Source organism: Marmota flaviventris, chromosome 9 (genome assembly GCF_047511675.1).
Source record: "Marmota flaviventris isolate mMarFla1 chromosome 9, mMarFla1.hap1, whole genome shotgun sequence".
Classification (NCBI taxonomy): domain Eukaryota; kingdom Metazoa; phylum Chordata; class Mammalia; order Rodentia; family Sciuridae; genus Marmota; species Marmota flaviventris.
The window spans coordinates 1186410-1199394 of NC_092506.1; the positions used below are offsets into that span (position 1 = coordinate 1186410).

A 12985-nucleotide genomic window follows, 5' to 3' on the forward strand; every position below is an offset into this window, starting at 1 on the left:
GAGGAGCCCTTCCCAGCCCCGTGGTGGTGGGCAGGCTGGGTCCCCAGGGCTTCGGTGGGGAGACTGCCAGCAAGGTGGCAAGAGGCTGAGCCGTTTGCCCTCACTCAGAGGTGCCACCTGCACGTTTGCCATATCCCCCTGGTTCCCATTCCAAGGGGCAGTAGCCCCCTATGGATGCAACTGAGGCTGGCAGTGTCTGCCCAACACGCTGGCATCCAGCTCCTGTCCGGGCAGGGGCTCCACCGCAGATGGCATCTGTGACTTAGGAAAGAGTGGAAAGGGGTTGGATGGCCTCATGCAGTGAGAATGAGGAGCAGGATGACCTGGGGTGGCAGGGGGCCAGGTGGGCCCGGGCCTGCCTGTCAGGCAGCTGAGGCCCGCTGGGCAGCAGTGGGTGCTGGCAGGCCAGCGGTCACCAGGTGCTGGGTCAGTCTGAGGAAATAGGCTGTGGTAAGGTGGATCACATGGCCAGGTGTAGATCACACTGGCCCTGGACCAGGTCTGGGAGTCCAGGATCTACATGTGGGGCCTGGTCTCCCAGGCAGAGCCAGCAGCCATCATCCCTAGGTCACCTACCAGATGAAAGGGGCACGTGGCCCTGCTGTCTGCAGCTTCTCTCCCATGCCTGCCTGTACACCAGGTTGGGGGTACTTCTGCCAGGACGGGCACAGCAGGGACCTGAGAGCAGGGCAGGGCTGGGGCTCCCTTCTAGCTCCCACCCCTGCCTGCCTGGCTGGTGTCCAGCATGTGCAGCTGAGACCAGCAGGGCCTCTGAGAGCAGGTTCGGGGTAGGAGGTGGAGTTAGTACGTTTGGAGAGGGTTGGGACCACAGGCTTGGGCTAGGTTAGGGTTAGTGTGGGGGTCAGGTTAAGGTTTGGGGCTGAGTTTGGGGAGATGGTTATGGGTTTTGGCCACACAGTGGTGTTGGGGGTGGGTGAATTAGGGGCGAGACGGGGCCAGCATTGGGGGCCGGTGGTGGGCCTGCCAGTCATCACAGCCTCTGTCCCCAGGCTGGCCAAGAAGTCCTGGTTCGGGAACTTCATCAACCTGGAGAAGGAGGAACAGATCTTCCTCGTCATCAAGGACAAGCCCCTGAGCTCCATCAAGGCTGACATTGTGCATGCCTTCTTATCGGTGAGGCCAGGCAGGGCCTGGCGGGCTGCCCTCCCCCCTGGGTCCAGCCTATGCAGGCAGGCAGCTGGGGCCCAAAACGAGCCTTGGTGCCCTCTTGCCCACGTGCTTTCCTGCTTGGAGAAGCACTGCTGGGGGCCCTTGGCCTGCAGCAGGGGTGGGGGGCTGCTCTGGGCTGGCTGTGGAGGGATGGGCTCTGGGCATAGGGTGGGCTAGAGTCTGAGGGTCAATGCAGGTGGCCACACAGCTCAAGGGAGGCTGTGAGCTTGAGGGACCTGTGTGGGTTCCTGCTGACCTTCTGTGGACACCTGTTTCCTGTGCCCCTCTCCTCACCCATTGGTTTGTAGGCCTCACACAGCCCCTACCTTGCCCATGGAACCCAGTGGTCCCTGTGAGGGGGGGGCCAGGCTTGGGGTCTTGAATGGGTGTCTCATCTTTTGGGTTCTGAAGAGCAGAAGGATCCTCAAAGACTTGAGTAGAGATATTGTTTTAGCCAGGATGTGAGCTCTCGGTCCATTCAGGGGGCTTCTGTCCCTGCTGACATCCTGTCCTGGCCTGTGTCCTGTCTGGGGACTGCCTTGTGCTAGGCCAGGCCTGTCTGGGGCCTTCTTAGCTCATATCCCCATCCTAGTCCATCCTGGTCCACAATATGCTGGCACTTGGCCCAGGAGAATCATCCTGTACTGTGGTCATCCACCCTGAGGATGCCCCCCCCCCCCGCCAGCCTCAGGATGCCCCCCCACCTCCCAGGGTGGCTTTTCCCCACTGGACACACTGCCCGAGGGACCCTCAAGCCTTACTATCTGTGTGTCTACAGCTAAGGACTTCCCCTGGTGCCCCAGAGAGGGCTCAAAACCTTGCCAGGGATGCCCAGCCTGGGAGAGCAGTTGGGTTTCAGGCTGCAGAAGACACCTGTTCTCTTGCAGTCCCTCACTGCTCTCAGGCCTGGGCCTGTCCCCTTCCCAGCCCCATCTACCACGTCCCTGCATGCTGCTCCTGGGTCGCCAGCCCGGCGTTAGACAGAGCCAGGGCCCTGGTCCCCTCCCCGTGCTGGCCAGAGGCCGTGTGCTGGTGCAGCCTGTCTCCCATGGCTCTGCCCATGCTGCTCAGCACTGAGGATCTGATTGAGCTGGGGAGGACTCAGCCCCTGTGTGCCTGGGCTCCAGAAGACCCAGGGCAGGGGACAAAGTCTGCACCCTTAGTGGGGTGCTCTGATGCTCCCCTTAGCTCCTGCTCCCCAGCCTCAGGCTGCAGGGGTTCTCCTGGCCCTCCCTGCAGGCCCTCCCCACAGGCCCTCCCGCAGACCCCAGGGCCACAGTTTGCATGCTCCTGACAGGCGGGGGCTGGGGACAGTGACTCTGTTAGTCTTGCCTGCACCACGCCTGCCTCACAGATCTGGAAACAGGCTCAGGAGCACAGGGCCTGCGGCCTGGATTCTCTGTGTCGAGCAGGGCAGAGCTGCAGGGCTGCCCCCCAGGCTGCCTCCCAGGAGGGCCGGCTCTGCTCATGCTGCGCGCTGTGTGCTCTCCAGATCCCCAGCCTCAGCCACAGCGTCATCTCCCAGACGAGCTTCCGGGCTGAGTACAAGGCGACGGGGGGCCCAGCCGTGTTCCAGAAGCCGGTCAAGTTCCAGGTGGACATCACCTACACTGAGGGTGGTGAGGCCCAGAAGGAGAACGGCATCTACTCTGTCACCTTCACTCTGCTCTCAGGTGAGCCTGTGGCCGGGGGCAGCTTTGGATGGCTGTGCGGCACAGGGATATGACCCCTATCTCCCCCAGGTCCCAGCCGCCGCTTCAAGAGGGTGGTGGAGACCATCCAGGCCCAGCTGCTGAGCACCCATGACCAGCCGTCTGCCCAGCACCTGTCAGGTGAGGCGGAGGCTCAGCTAGGGCACCTGTGGCTAGCGAGTGGGGCGTGGCCAGTGGTGCTGTGTGGATGGGAGGTGTGAGGGCCCAGCACGGCCTCCCTGCCCCAAGCTGTGGCTGCACCGCTCAGGAAGCAGGGCCCCTCCCCGGGCACAGCGGGCTGCAGCACACTGAAAGGTGCCTCTTGTCCACTGTAGAACCCCCCCCGCCAGTGCCAGGACTAAGCTGGGGTGCTGGGCTTAAGGGCCAGAAGGTGGCCACCAGCTACGAGAGTAGCCTCTGACGCTGGCAGGTAAGGTGTCCGGCCTGCTGCCGGGGTGGGGAGGGGCTGCGGGCAGGGCCTGGCAAGAGCCAGGCTGGCCTTGAGAGGGGCACCCTATGCCCACTCGTCTGTTCTGGCCCTGGACAGGCCAGCGGGCCCAGCACCCAGGCAGCTGGACACTGGGGCAACCTGAGCAGGCTCTGGGAGTAGAGACCAAGGCCCTGCCCCTTGGGGCTCCCTGCCACACAGCACCCTAAGAGGGCTGGGGCTCCCCATCTCCCTGCAGCTCCTGACTACCTGAAGCCCTGCCTTGAGCAGCACAGGGACCTGGCCGCAGAGCAGGGTACTCAGGGGAGGGCTGCTAGGCCCTGGCCAGCAGGGGCATCCAGGCCACTGGCATCTGGTGGGGAGAGGCAACAGCTGCACACCTGGCCCTGTGCATGGCACACGCGTGTGGGCCCCAGGAGGCAGGACCTGGGCACGTGCATGGCTGTCTGTTAGCCAAGGGTTTGCTGAGTGTATGCATGGGGTCACTGTGAGTCATGCAAGGGGGTTGGGGCCTTGGAGACACAAAACAGCCCAAGCCCAGCCTCTCTGAGCCCCACAGCCAGCTGGGTCTCACTGGGCCCTTTTCCCAGCCTGCTGTCTCCACAGCTGGGGCCTGTCCATCACTTCTGTGCGTGTGTGGGGTCCTGGAGGTCCTGTTTAACCCTGCCCCCATCTCATTCCATCTTCCTCCCATCATCTGTGGATGTGCCTCCAACATGCACCTCGTCACCCCACGGTGACAGCCCTAGCCCTGGCCCAGGCTCCAGGGAGCCCCCACTCCTGGGAGCCAGCCAGCAGTGGGCAGGAAGCAGGGTGGGCCAGGTGCCCAGGCAGGCACTGTTTGGGGGCAGGGGGACGTGCCGTCGACCTGAGCAGCCTGTGCCTCCTAAGGGCCAGGCCCCACCATAGAGCAGAGGGAAACAGAGGCTGGACGCAGCAGGCAGTGCCGGGTGACTGAGCTGAGGACAACAGGCCGAGGCGGCTCTGGAAGGGTGGGTGTGTCTGGGGGCAGATGAAGCCCAGGTGGGGCCACTCAGCTGCTGAGGTCCTTCCCTGTTCCTGGCATCACCATGAGCAGAGCCCCAACCTCAGCCCTGGCCTTTGTTGAGCGCTGTCCTTCAGACTGTTGGGTGCTCACTCTGGACCCTGTCTGTCCCCTTATGGACCTGGGACCTCAGCCTGTCCCACTGTTGCCTGCCATGGGTCTCCTGTCTCCCAGCCCTTCCTGGCGTCCTCCTCCATACTTCAGTGACTTAGCTCCAGAGCTTGTCCCTCACAGAAGGGACAAAGGCAGCTCCTCAGGAACCTCCTGTCCTCCGGGACCCTGGTGGCCACTCTGACAGGGAACCCAACCCAGGGTGGGGGTGGGGAGGCTGAGAGGCCCCTAGTGAGCAGGCCACATGCACATGTCCATCTGTCTGCAGGCCCCAGGGAGGGCTTGGAGGGACAGTTCCCACCCCAGGGCTCTGCTACCACCCTAGCCTTGGCCCCTGCCAGCAGGACACTTCCAGGCTCAGCAGAGGGCGGGAGAAGGACAAGGAAGGGGGGCCAAGACAAGTTGAGGGGTGAGTGGGAGCCACCCCATGCAGTGCCTGAGTGGCAGAGTGGGAAGATGCACAGGGGCCAGTGTAAACCATGCCAGAGCAGTATGTCTGTCCTTAGGCAGGCAGGGAACAGAGCAGGAGGCAGCCAGGCAGACCCCAGGACAGGGCTACGTCCTGCCTTCTGGCTCTGGCTGCTGGGAGATCTTCCACTGCCACCTGGCTCCCGCCCCACTGCAGGCAGGCAATTCCTGCTCTGACCCCTGCCACTAGCTTAACTCTGTCCTTGCTCTAAGCCCTGCCCTCAGGGCCTAGCCCTGTGCCCCTGCCCATCCCAGCACCGCCTGGTCCTAGATCTTCCCTGTCTGGGCCCTGCCCACTCCTGGCCCCACCCATCTGGGCCCAACCCCTCTGGGCCCTGCCAGAGGCTGCAGGTGGCCAGCCGGTCAGGTAGGAGTGGGCAGCCTTTTTCACTCTCTCCCTCCCTCCTCTCTCCATTCTGTGCTCCAGACACCACTAACTGTATGGAAATGATGACGGGGCAGCTTTCCAAATGTGGTAAGAATCCCTCACGCTCACCTGCACCTTAGCCTTGGCCCCACTGCTCACCCCACAGCCCACCTGGCCAGTGCTGCCCTGTGCTCCTGAGGCTGTCTTGGAGGCTCTGTGAATGCACAGGCACCCGACCACCCAGTCTCCCTGCCCCGTGGCCCCCATCTTCTGCCAGGAGCAGTATCCATCACTCACTCCCCTCCCTGGGCAGCCCCTGTCCATCCCAAGGACCAGGGCAGGCACAGGAGGGACCCCAAGGCTTGGAGCAGGAAGGGGTCCCCATACCTAAAGTCGGTGAGGGTCCAAGGTATAGGTGCTGGCCTGGAGTCAGAATGGATTCTGTCCACGGGCTGTGCCTGGCAGGGTGAGGAGGAGGCCTGCAGGGCTCTGGGCTTAGATGGAGGTCAGGTTAGGAAGGAGAGTTGAGGTGCCCCAATGGCGTGCCTGGGCGGTGAGCACAGGCCCCCGGAGGGGTGGTCACCCTGTTTCTGCTCATTCTTCCTGCTTTCTGGGACCAGGAACCTGGCCTAGCTGTCTGTCCCCAGACCCCTGCCTGCCTGCCTATGCCCTCCATGCCTGTCCACCCATCCGTCCATCTGTCTGTCTGCTGCTGAATGTCCACGCTGGCCAGGGGCTGGCTCCAGGCCTCCTGGGAGGCACATTCCCTTGCTGAGTCCTTGGGTGCTGGCTGCAGCCTCCCCACCCTTGTGCAGGCTCCTGCAGGGGGCAGCTGCTGACCTCAGGGTCCTGCTCAATCTTGGGGTTCCTAGTGGGCCCTGGCCTTTACACCACTATTTCCAGAATGGGGTCCGCCAGCCCACATGGCCCCAGGCTGGGAGGGGAGAGGAGGGGTTCCCAGGGCTCTGCGGGGCCCCTCTGGGGGCGGGAGCCTCCCCCCTGCCGCCTGCTTGCTGCAGCCCTGCCCGCCCGCCCGCCCGCCCGCCTCTCAGACACCTCCTCGGGCTTTTCTTCCTCCTCAAGGCCCCTCCGTTCATTTGTTTGTTTGTTCTCTCTCCTTCCCTCCCTTCCTCTTTCTCCCCCACCCTTTTCTTTTTCTTTTCTTTTTTTGTCTCTGTTCTGTGTACCCAGGCAGCCCATTGAGTAACTTCTTTGACGTAATTAAACAACTTTTTTCAGACGAGAAGAACGGGCAGGCGGCCCAAGCCCCCAGCACGCCCGCCAAGCGGAGTGCCCACGGCCCCCTCGGTGACTCCGCGGCCGCTGGCCCTGGAGGGGACGCCGAGCACCCAATGGGCAAGGACACGGCCGGGATGGGGCCGCCCGCCGCCCGCTGCGAGCAGCCTTAGACACTAGTCCCTCCCCAGCACAGCGCTGACCGCGGCGCCCACCGCCACCGCCTAGTGTGGACCCGGGCCAGCCGCCCGCCCAGACGTTGCCTCCAAGCCTGGGAGCAAAGGAGAGCGCGGGGCCGCGGCGTGCGGGCGGGGCGCCGCTCGCTCTCTTTTCTCTCTCGCGGTCATTGTCTCTGCCTGTCTCTGATGACGTCGCTTGTTTCCGCTCTGATACCAGGAATTATCCCGAAAAGCTAACATGCCACCTCCAGGAGGCCACCCTCTGCTCCGCGCGGACACTGGCTGACCGAAGGCAGCTGCTGCGGACCGCCCTCCCTCCTCCTCCTGCTGCTGTCGGGCGGGCGGCGAGGCCAGCGCACGTCCACCGCCCCTGGCCGCCCGTGCAGCTCCGCATGGCCCGCGGGAGGAGGGCCCGGCTCCGGGATGCCTCCTCCAGCCCAGCAGACCTGCGGCAGGGACAGCCTGCCCTGCCGTCTCAGGGCAGGGGCTGTGGCAGGCGAAGCCGCACCTGGAGGCCTCCCGGCCGTCTCCTCTCCTCCACACCTTGGCCTCTCCAGGGCCACCTCCTGTCTCGTCTGCATCCATTTCTCCACTGCCTCACTGGGGGCCGCGGGCACACCTGGCTTTGAAGGTCCTCCCTGGCTGAGTGGAACAGACCCTGCAGGCGCCGGAGCTGCTGGGGCTGGCCAGGCTGTGGGGCTGGGCTGAGACCAGTATTATTTATTTGCTATTTTAATTTATTGAGTTTCCTTATTTCTCTGTTCTCTGTTCAGGGAAGGGGTGGCGGCATGCCCTCCTGCTGTCTGTCCCTGCCGTCTGTCTGTCTGTCTGTCTCGGGCAGGGTGGGTCCGGAGCCAAGGTGCCCTCTGAGGACACAGCCGTTGGGGGCTGGGGGCAGTGGGGCTGGCCGGTAGATGCGCGCTGGCAAGCTACTGTAAACTTTAAAGAATTCCTGCAAGATATTTTTATAAACTTTTTTTTCTTGGTTGTTTTTGGAAAAGGGTGTAGGGGTGGGGGGACCGCGGGGGCAGGGCTGAGATTCTGTGTTTTGGTTCCTTGCTCTTGGTTATTTCTATATACATATACATATATATATTTAAAGAACTGCGCGGGTAGCTCTGCCCCAGGTGGCTTTATTGCTGCCTAGAAGCAGCACCAGCTCTGTTGGGGGACTTGGGGCTGAGTGTGGTCCTAAGCAGGGCGGCTGAGGCCGCCCCCTGTGACCCACACCTCTGCCCCTCTGGCCAGGCCAGGCTGGGTGACCTTGGTTTAGTGTCTGAGACTGAAGGGGTAGAAAGAGGGCCCTGGGCTGGCACCCCACTGACACACGGGATGGCAGGCCCACCTCGGGGCATTTTTTTAATTAAAATTAAAAAAAAAAAAAAGCTTTAAAAAAAAAAAAGACAAAGTCAGTGGCGTGTGCCTCTGCAGTGTGTTTCTCCTGTACGTGGTGAGGTTAGGGGCCTGGCCACCCTGCCCGCTGCCTGCTGTCCACTGTCCACCGCAGACCCGCCTTGCTCCACCCTGCCTCCGGCTTCCGTTCACGTCCTTTCTGTCCAGCTGGCCTGGCCCCCGAGGCTGGCACCAGACGCGGGGCGGCGCAGGAGGCAGGGGCAGGCCCGATGCATGCCTTTGCTGTGGTGTCTCCCCTGCCGGCCCCCCGTGTAGATTTTAATGCTTCTGTTACATTGAAACTCCACCACAGGCTGGGATTCCAGGCATAAAACAAAACCAAACACCTGTAACAGCAAGAGCCACTCGGCACAGCGGGAGCGGGGGGGCTTGTCCAGGAGACAGAGCCACGCGGCACAGCGGCAGGGGGGCCGGGGGGGGGGGCTTCTCCGGGAGACAGAGGGTGCCGAAAGCAATACCTCTCCTTGGCCTTCCTCTTTGTACTCCAGACACACGCGGACTCACGCGGACGTCCCCATCCAGTGTACCCCCTGTCAGATGACTGTGAGCAACTTCAGTTCCAGAACAATAAATTCCTTCCGAAAAGACAATTGATGCAAGGTCTCCATCCACACTTGATGCAAGGTCTCCATCCGGGCGGGGTGGGTTCAGGAAAGGCAGAGACGCCCTGAGGCGGCTCTCACCCCGATGTGAGCCTGTGTGGGCTCTGCCCAGCTGAGAACAACCCCTGCACAGGGGTCCAGGCAGCCACGGTCAGTCACATGTTGCGTCATCTCCCCAGACTGCCCTGTTCTGAGGCAGTACCACAGTTGGGGACAGGACTGGCATGGAGCTCTGCTGTGGACAGGGCAGCAGGAAACAGGAGCACTGTCCCCACCTCATCCCTGCAGCTCCACTACCACCCTGAGACCTGTACAGGGTCACCCAGCACCTAAGCTTTCTCCTGGAGAAGGAACCTTCCTGCTCCTTACTTGGGGAGAGTGCAGGCTGGACACTGACCTGGCCCAGAAGTAAGGGTCCCAGGTTGCTGAAGGATGGTCTCAGTCACACCCACTGTGGAAGGTCGCAGGCCATGGCACCATGTCACCCACAGCCTGGCTGCCCTTCTGCTGTGAGAGCATAAAGGGTGGATCCCATTCCCAGGGCCAGAAGACGGCAGGCCCCATGTTTGGGAGGGCCTAGGAGTCCCCCACAGCCTGAAGGCAAATGGGACAATCTCCAACAGGGTTCCGAGCAGAGAACACCATGTCCACAAAGCCACTGTTCCCAGGAGTGGCTGCAGTGCGGCCTAGTGGCAGTGCCCAGCCTTTACCCCGCCATCTCTAGAGAAGGGCTCCATCACCCGTGCCAACACTGGGGGCTGGCTGACTGTGGTGGGGTCATCCGGTGCTCTGTGGAAGCTCTGGGGGGCTCTGAAGCATTCCTGGCCTCTGCCCAATACCTACCAGAAACTGTCTTCCGCTTCTGCTGTGACAACCCAAAGTTCTCCCAGATATCGCCATGCATCTACTGGGGCAGAACGGCACGGTTGAGGCCCTATTCTACAGCTCAGCATCTGGCTGGCGGACCATCTTGGTGAAGGAAGAAAGCCCGAGAGCACCACGCTTTTCTGCTTAGCTCTGAGCCCAAAGTCCAGAAGCAACAGTGCTGAGGTGAAGCTGGGGTCATCCCAATCCTGGAGGGCACTATGTCCTCAAGGGAGGGGGTTTCCAGAAGACACTGAGAGCAGCCAAGGGACAAACTCTACTGCCGTGACGCGTAGCACATTATCTCAGTTAATGTGAGCTTTAAGAGAGCTTCCAGGAAGGAACTGGGTGCCACCATCGAGCAAGCTGCATAGTTGGCTGGCTCTGGAGGTCCCAGGTTGCAGGTCGTGGGTAGGAAATCTTGGCCTGTGGTCCTGCAGTGCTCTTCTGAGAGCTGACCACACAGACCCGCTGGACACTGAGGTCTACGGTTAGCTTAACGTGCACTGGATTGAGTCCCAGAAGGAAACCAATCGACTGAACAGACCTGCCGGCTTCCCATCTGCACACCTACTGCCCCCGTGGCTCAGGAAGGGGCCTTGCCCTTCAGTCTCACTTCTCCCACCAAGCTCTCTTGGTTTCAGCTAACAGAAGCCAAAGCAAGCTCATCCCCAAACTGTATTTATATAAAAAAATAAAATAGATACGAAAGGTTTCCTATGTGTCGACACTGTCCTGAGCACTTAGACTCAGCATCAAGCCAATGGTCCTCAATGTTATTCCTATGAAGAAATTAAAATGAGGACTTGGGTGGAGTTCCCAACCCCTAGTTCTCGGGTGCATTTTGGGTCTGTGCCTACCACGGCCTGGCCCAAGGGCTGGGTTCCCAGTGGGCGGTGGGGATGGCTGACTCATGGCTGCCAGGGCTGAGTGCTGGCAGGAGCTGCCGCAGGGTGAGGTGAGCACCCACAGGCCTCTGCTCTGAGGGGGCCTGTCCCAGCTTCGGTCCCCACTTTCAGTTGGCCTCCTGAGTACAGAATCCCTGGCGTCATGAGGCCGAGGAGCTTGGGAGAGGGTGGACCCTCAGTGTTCCACGGGCCAGCCGCCCTGCCCACCCATCCTCTGCCAGGGAGTTCATCACCAGAGGCGTCCGGGCCTCTCTGGCAACTCTGTCTCCCATCTTGCCCCCTCTCCCTGTGGCCAGAGCCTCCCCACCCTCTTCTCAGTCTTCTCTCCTCCCCTTAACATTCTCCCTTCCCTGGACGACCTCCCCCAACATACAGCCTCACTTCCTGTCACCACCCAGGCTTCTTTTGGTATCATCTGCCAAGGGATAGAGGGAGGTCAGCAGGAAGCCAGAAAGAGGAGGGCCGATGGAGAGGAGAGAAGACCCTGGAGGACATCAGGCAGCAATGCCTGAGGAGGGGACAGGGCTGGGCTGATGAGCAGGGAGAGCAGTTCCCACCCAGAAGCCCAGCACCAGCCTGCGCTGGGACATGGAGTTCATGGTAGTCACCTACCCAGGAGCACTATGGCTCCTCCTTTGATGGATCCTCTTATTAAGGCCTTCAAAACAGACCCTGGGAGTGCCTCATGGCCCATTTTACAGAGGGATTAGATTCCTATCACTGCTATAACAAGTTACCCCCAACAGTAGTTTAAAACACAAACCTCTTCTCTTGTGGTTTTGGAGTCAAGAACTGGTAGGGCTCACTGAAGTGATCTCACAGAGCCAAAATCAAGGTTCCGGCAGGGCTTTGTTCCTTCTGGGGCTCAAGGAAGGCTCCACCTCCCAGCCTTTCTAGCCTGAGGCCTCCCTGCACCCCTTGGGTCAGGGCCCCTGTCCACCTTCAGAGCAGGAGAGCAGGCTGTGTGGCACGCGGCTGTCTCTGCAGCTCCCGCATGTTAAGGCCCCTGGTCACACAGGGCCTGGTCCATCTCCACGCCAGGCCAGTACTTTATAGTTCCTTCCTCCTAAACTGCATCTATACTTTAAAACCCCAGCTATGTCAGGGACATTGGTGGGATGCAGGCACTGGGACCCGAGCACGTTGGGGTGAGAGACGTTATTCGACTTGCTCAGGTCCACTGACTAGCCCCCGTTTGCACATGAGGTGGGTGACACTCTGGGTGTGGTCCTTCCTGGGCAAAGTCTCTCTCTGTGTGCTTTCTAGCCACAGAGGCAGGGCAGAGCCCAAGCAGCTGTACAGGTCCCTGTGGCTCATGGCTCTGCCCCTACATTCACCCCCTGCCCTCTGACCCCCAGTCTCCCTGTTCCCCTGTACTGGGGAGTGAACTCAGGGGTGCTCTACCACTGAGCTGCACCCCAGCCCTTTCTGATTACTAAGTTGTCCAGGGTGGCCTCAAACTTGCGATCCTCCTACATCGGACACCCAAGTGGCTAGGGTTACCAGTGTGTGCCGCGACACCCACTAGCCCAGCTTTCTCTTAATGAAAAGCAGCGAGTCTGTAGCTGGACACTTTCCTTCGCTACTTCCTGGCTGCAGAACCCTGGGGGCCCAACAGGCTTTTATCTCACCCAGTCTCCCTGCTTTCAGGTCCAGCAGGCAAGGTTTCTGAGGACAGCACTTTCTCAGAACCTCATGGGTCTCTACCTCGACCATGTGGATTCACTCCAGGAGACAAGCGGCTTTCCATAGGCCCCTACAGACCTCCTTTTCTCTATTTTAGCTTCTGCTTAGATGACCAAAGGTGTCTATTAGCCACACACTTTGTATCTTCAAGAGCCCTCTGACCTTTCCATCTTTCTGCTCATCGGCTGCACCCTCAACCCTTCCTTGGACAAATCTCCTCTGCGATTTGGCTAGGCTGTTGAGAGCTCCCTGCTGCTCAAGGGCTGCTGCCCGCATGTTCTCCTTCCTCCTAAACTGCATGAGCGGCAAGATGGGACCTTGCTGCCGCCATCAGTCCATCTACCGAATGCCCAAGCTAGCTGTGTGCGGGTCCTGCTTTCCTCAGCAAGAAAGGACGGCTCAGCCGCGCCTTCCCCGTGACAGGTTCCTTGCTCCTGGCCCTCCCAACAGCACCTCAAACACTGCTATTTCTGCTCAGAGGATGATCTCAGCAACTCTAAGTTCCCTCAGAGATGAACTGGCCTTTCTCCATCACCTCCCTGACTCTGCCAACCATTTGCCCAGCGACTCTGGGCTTTATCATGCCCCGCGGAAGTCTTCCCATCTCTGCCTACTGCCCAATTCCAAAGCCACTTCTGCAGTTCCAGGGGTCTGTTCTAGTAGTGCCTCACTCCTGGGACCAGAAACTGCCTTCGTTTTCTGCAGTTGTGGTTGCCACAAGTTTAGTGACTTCAAAGAAGACAAATTTGTTACCTTTTAGTTCTGCAAGCCAGAATACAAAACGAGTCTCATCAGGC

The 12985-nt window shown here is 60.7% G+C and overlaps 1 protein-coding gene across 2 annotated transcripts in view; it reads left to right on the forward strand.

Annotated features, from left to right (window-relative positions):
- The window catches only part of Brsk2 (BR serine/threonine kinase 2), a 51812-nt gene extending 44803 nt beyond the window's left edge, over positions 1-7009 (forward strand). The window contains exons 16-20 of one of the 2 annotated variants that reach the window (XM_027953576.2): positions 1011-1134; positions 2663-2843; positions 2913-3002; positions 5361-5408; positions 6933-7009. In XM_027953576.2, the coding sequence (XP_027809377.1) occupies positions 1011-1134; positions 2663-2843; positions 2913-3002; positions 5361-5408; positions 6933-6952 (463 nt within the window). In that variant the 3' untranslated portion in view covers positions 6953-7009. Of the gene's footprint in view, positions 1-1010; positions 1135-2662; positions 2844-2912; positions 3003-5360; positions 5409-6491; positions 6710-6932 lie in introns of those variants that run through there. The other variant, XM_027953572.2, reaches the window with a different exon arrangement.
- The last annotated feature ends 5976 nt before the right edge of the window (positions 7010-12985 follow it).